This window comes from Bradysia coprophila, unplaced genomic scaffold (assembly GCF_014529535.1).
Source record: "Bradysia coprophila strain Holo2 unplaced genomic scaffold, BU_Bcop_v1 contig_280, whole genome shotgun sequence".
Taxonomy (NCBI): domain Eukaryota; kingdom Metazoa; phylum Arthropoda; class Insecta; order Diptera; family Sciaridae; genus Bradysia; species Bradysia coprophila.
In genome coordinates, this window is record NW_023503540.1 from 1,792 (window position 1) to 6,847 (window position 5,056).

General features: G+C 38.1%; 1 protein-coding gene across 1 annotated transcript; it reads left to right on the forward strand.

Moving 5' to 3' along the window:
- The first annotated feature begins 2,291 nt into the window (after positions 1–2,291).
- On the forward strand, positions 2,292–3,454 carry LOC119078402. Its single transcript, XM_037185906.1, has 2 exons — positions 2,292–2,609; positions 2,670–3,454. Exons 1-2 carry the CDS (start codon positions 2,423–2,425, stop codon positions 3,452–3,454), a joined length of 972 nt encoding a protein of 323 aa, XP_037041801.1. The 5' UTR covers positions 2,292–2,422.
- Positions 3,455–5,056: the final 1,602 nt, after the last annotated feature.

The window sequence follows — 5,056 nt, forward strand, 5'->3', positions numbered from 1 at the left end:
GCTGCCAACACTGCTCGTGATAGAGGACGCGTTTGACATTGACAGAGTACATGTGTTCGTCCAGTGCTGACAACTTAAGATTTCTCTGACTATGCACATTATGCCAGAAAAGTGTTAACAGGTGGTACTGCGCTGACACCACAAGTAGAATGTCGAGATTTCAGAGAAATGTGACGATCATGCATCTAATACTTGGAAACGATCGACGGACTCAGCTCAGACAAACGGTAATCTATATATAATCGCACTTCTTGGACAAAACAAAGTATTAAAAACTTAAGGAACCTAAGTTTCGGATGAATAGATAGAGAAGGAAATATATTTGGTGGATATGTCAAACATTTATACGAAAATTTGCAATGACGAATTCCCCAAGGCATGATTTATTAAACACCCAATACAAACTAATATCACCGAGTCCCATGTCACACAGACGTGAGTCGGTTATCCGAAAAACCGAAAATTTCGCGATCGAAACCGAAAACTTCGGTTTTGACACTAAACAAGTTAAAATAAAGCTTAACTCGTCGATATCAATTAATTTCGTCATAAACTAACCGAAAATAAATTAATTGAGTCATTGCATGGAGTTGGTATTGAAATAAAGATTGAGTCAATTACATCTGAGTTTTTTTGTAGAGCACAGCACACCCACCCATTGAATGACTTAATTATCTTAAATTCGGTTAGTTCATGACGAAACTAACTAATTTCGACGAGTTAAGCTTTATTTTAACTTGTTTCGTGTCAAAACCGAAGTTTTCGTTTCGGTCAAAACCGAACCGAAAATTTCGGATAGGTCATAACCGAACCGAAATATTCGGTTCGGTCAAAACCGATCCGAAATTTTCGGTTTTTCGGATAACCGACTCATGTCTGATGTCACATGCCAAAATTCAATACTAAATACCAAATTTGGTTCCAACAAAATTAATACGCCAATCGTGAAGGATGCATCATATTATATAGACTTTAACAACGCACTCCAATAACAGGCCACTTATTTAATTCTGGTTCTCGTGCCTGTTCTTGAAGTGCGTTGACTTTAATGATCAGAGCGAGAGTTCCGAAGAGCAATTAATAATAACTTGCCTTGGGGAATTCGTCATTGCCAAATTTTGCACAGAATTTACACAAAAACGGTTCCAAATTGTTCTTAGTAACTTTAAGTCGTATCATTAAGATAATCGAAAAATCATCCAAACCGACATTTTTTTTTGAAATTACACCTTACATCGCCCATTTCGACCCAGCATTGCTGCATTATTAACGCCAGCAATACTAAGTACAATTTGGAACCGTTTTTGTATAAATTCTGTGAAAAATTAAAAAATATGGTTTTTTTCGTACGATTTTCTACACCACAGAAGGTCATCGAATCTGCAACCCGGTGAATCTTTACGTCGAGTCTACATTCGTTTGAAAGCTCTTGAAATTCCCTTTAAAATGAGCTACGACACGACTATGTTCCTTTCCAGTCACATATTTTAGAAAAGCTTTAAATCCAAGAAAAATCTGAAAAAGTCATGGTCGGGAGCACTTTTTGTAATTGTTCAACGGTGACTCAATTTTTTTTTTTAATTTTAAAGTATGCCAAATTGAAGCCACGGTCTCTACGATTAATTATCATATACACTTAGGATATATTTTTCCGCCACAGCCGGCAGAACTAATCTCACTATGGCTTGGGGACCAAAAAAGTCGGTTTTCAGAGGGTGCGCATGGAAGCTTTCGAACTTCAATTTTTTTTTTCGTATTTTCGTGTTCAGTGGACCATTCTGCATCGAATCTACCCGCAGGCCTTAAAAAATTAAAAAAAGGTTGCAAAACGCTACACTCATACAACCGAAAACAAGTCATCTGTCTGTACAAAACCAAACGCAGTGCCTCATGGATTTCATCAGCCTCCGAATATTTTTTATGTTATTTATGTATTTTCATTGTAAACAATGAGAATCGTGGATCAACTTTTTAGGCATTTTGTAGAATATACGGATGATATAGCTTCTTTAAATCATGCAAAATTTTGCTAAGATCATTCAAAAACCAGTATTTCCGTACTGAAGTCCCGTATTGCCGAAAGCCGGTTTTTCAACAAGCGTCCGGTATTTTCTTCCCTAATTCCTTATCTATGGTCAAAGTGAACAGTTATTATCATTTCTCTGCACTATGTGCATCAATGCTGGTTTTCGTTTATGCGAGTCGCAGCGCCACCTAAACCCAAACACAGTGTGTTGTCAAATTTGCCTCCATCTTTCAATTTTCTTGACGCTACCGACACGCCGGTAACATCATTCATTATTGGTTTTTGGACCGGATAGGACGCGGAGAAACGTGGAAAAAAGTGGTTTCTAAAATATTTATCAGAGAATAGATTCTTTAAGTGCTGCTGTAGAACGTGAAAAGTGACAACACAGCGAGAATGGAGCTTTCAGGTGGAAATGAGACAAACACCAGACCGGAAAGCAATTTCAAAATTAATATCTGGAACAGTGGCGAAAAATCCATTTTCATGGCTGCCGATTTGAAGCAAATGTCAGACCTTGAAGCTGAAGTTGTTTTGCATGATCCTGAGCTAAATTTTGGGGACCTTACAATCTACTATTATGGTAATTTCACACCTACATCATCAAAAATGCGAAAATAATTTTTTGTAAATTCATTTACAGCTCGGAATGGGGATAAAATACAGATCGCCAATGCAAGTGACTTTGACAGATTCTTGGTAACACGTTTCAATCAGAACATCTATCTGTCATGTGGAAATGGAGATGCTCGTGAACATGTGACCGAAAATTTCCCGTTGAAGCGGACCACCTCGGAAATTAGTATCATCAGCTTGGACTCCTGCAATAGTATCGAGTCCAGCACAAGCTTGGACTCTTGGATTATCGTGGATTCATGTACAAGCATGGAATGTTCAAAAGGCTTGGATTCTTCAACAGGATTGGATGTTGATAATTCAACTCATCTGGATTCTTCAACGAGACTGAATTCTCCATCAAACTCAGATTCTTACACACGCGCGGATTATCCAGAAAACGTAGATGTGGTCTTGGTTTCTTCAAAACTCTTTGATTCTTCAACAGGATTGGATTTGGATAATTCAATACATTTAGATTGTTCAACAAGATTGAGTGTGGATTCTTCAAGGAGCCTGAACTCTCCAACAAACGCAGATTCTTCCACACGGTGGGATTATCCAGAATGCCAGCATTTTTCAGCAAACGCAGATTCTTATACACGCGCGGATTATCCAGAAACTTTACATGTGGTCTTGGTTTCTTCAAAACTCTTGGATTCTTCAACAGGATTGGATTTGGATTTAGATTGTTCAACAAGATTGAGTGTGGATTCTTCAAGGTGCCTGAACTCCCCAACCAACGCTGATTCTTCCACACGGTGGATTATCCAGAAAGCCAAGATGTGGTCTTGGTTTCTTCAACAGGATTAGATTTTGATAATTCAACTCATCTGGATTCTTCAACGAGACTGAATTCTCCAGCAAACGCAGATTCTTATACACGCGCGGATTATCCAGAAAGCTTAGATTTGGTCTTGGTTTCTTCAAAAGGTTTGGATTCTTTAACAGGATTGGATTTGGATAATTCAATACATTTGGAGTCTTCAACAAGATTGATTGTGGATTCTGCAACGAGCCTAAATTCTCCAACAAATGCAGATTCTTACAAACCCTCAGAGTATGCAGAAAGCTTAGATGTGGTGTTGGGGTCTTCAAAAGACTTGGATTCTTTTTCTTCAAAGAGTTTGGATCCTTTAACAAGTTTTGGTTTGGATTTTCAACGAGTTTGAGGTCTCCAACAAACATGGATTCTTCGACAAGATTTAATTTTTCAACAACAGTTGGCCCGGAGTCTTCAACAAGTTCAGATTCTCTAACAAGCGCGATTTCTCCGCCAACATTTGATTTTTCTAAAAGAGTTGGTCTGGATTCGTCAACAGACCTAAACGCTCGAAGAAGCGTGAATATTTCAACAAGCATGCATTCTCCAACAAGTTTAGATTTGGTCTCAGGTTGTTTGACAAGGTTGGATGTGGATTCTTCAACAAGCCTAAATTCTTTAAGAAACTCTTCTACAAGCCTGATCGCTGCCTCAAGACCGGATTCTTGGACTACCTTGAGTTCTTCCATAAGCGACGACTCTTCTGCAAGCTTCGATGATTCCAAAAGCTTCGATTGCCCTACAAACTTTAATTCGACATATAATCAGACGAGAACGGAGTCGATTGACTGGACCCTAAGAGACATTTTGTCTTGTTTATATGTTGGCGCGATAACTATCTTATTATTATTCTTTGCAGGATATTCTATTGTGAATACTGTGAGAAACTTGCAAACAGGATCGGATTCTAAAAATGCTGAGAACCAATTACGTGAATGGACTGAATATAAGAATATTGCTCGAAAGTATTGCTCCAGTCATCCCTCTACATCGGAAGTATGTCAGAGCATAATTTTCGATTTTCTCTCTTTTATGTCAAAACATTTTTCAATAAATAAAGCTTAGTGCATGGCAAGATGACTTAGTTGGTTCATTTTATATTTTAACTCTCCATATAAACAGATAACGCACAGGGCTACCATCGGGGCACATGTGCTGGCTGTTAAGATTTCAAGATATTTAATGTTGTCAAAATTTATGTTACAATCAATGTTGCTTGGGATGTCATTTGAGTTCGAATGATGGCTTAGCCACCCAAAGATGCCCTCCTTCTTTCGGTTAGGAAAGCTTAGCATCTACAGAAGTTATCACAAAAATCGTATCGAGGGATTTTTTTTAGCTTTTTTTAGCGACTCTTTGTTTACATGCCCAGATAGCCCTTGGCCCAATAGTCTAAAACAGCAGTCGTTTAATTTTAATATTCTTTTATCGGCTTGTGAACGTCCACCAAGTATACAGCCTTGAAAAAGCCTCCAAATTTTCAAATAAGTGTGCGTGCCCGTTTGCATGTGTTGTGTGTTTTTATTCACACTAAGAAATCATTACTCCTATCTTTACGAGAAAATTCAAGGCCTATTTTGATTGCATAAGCC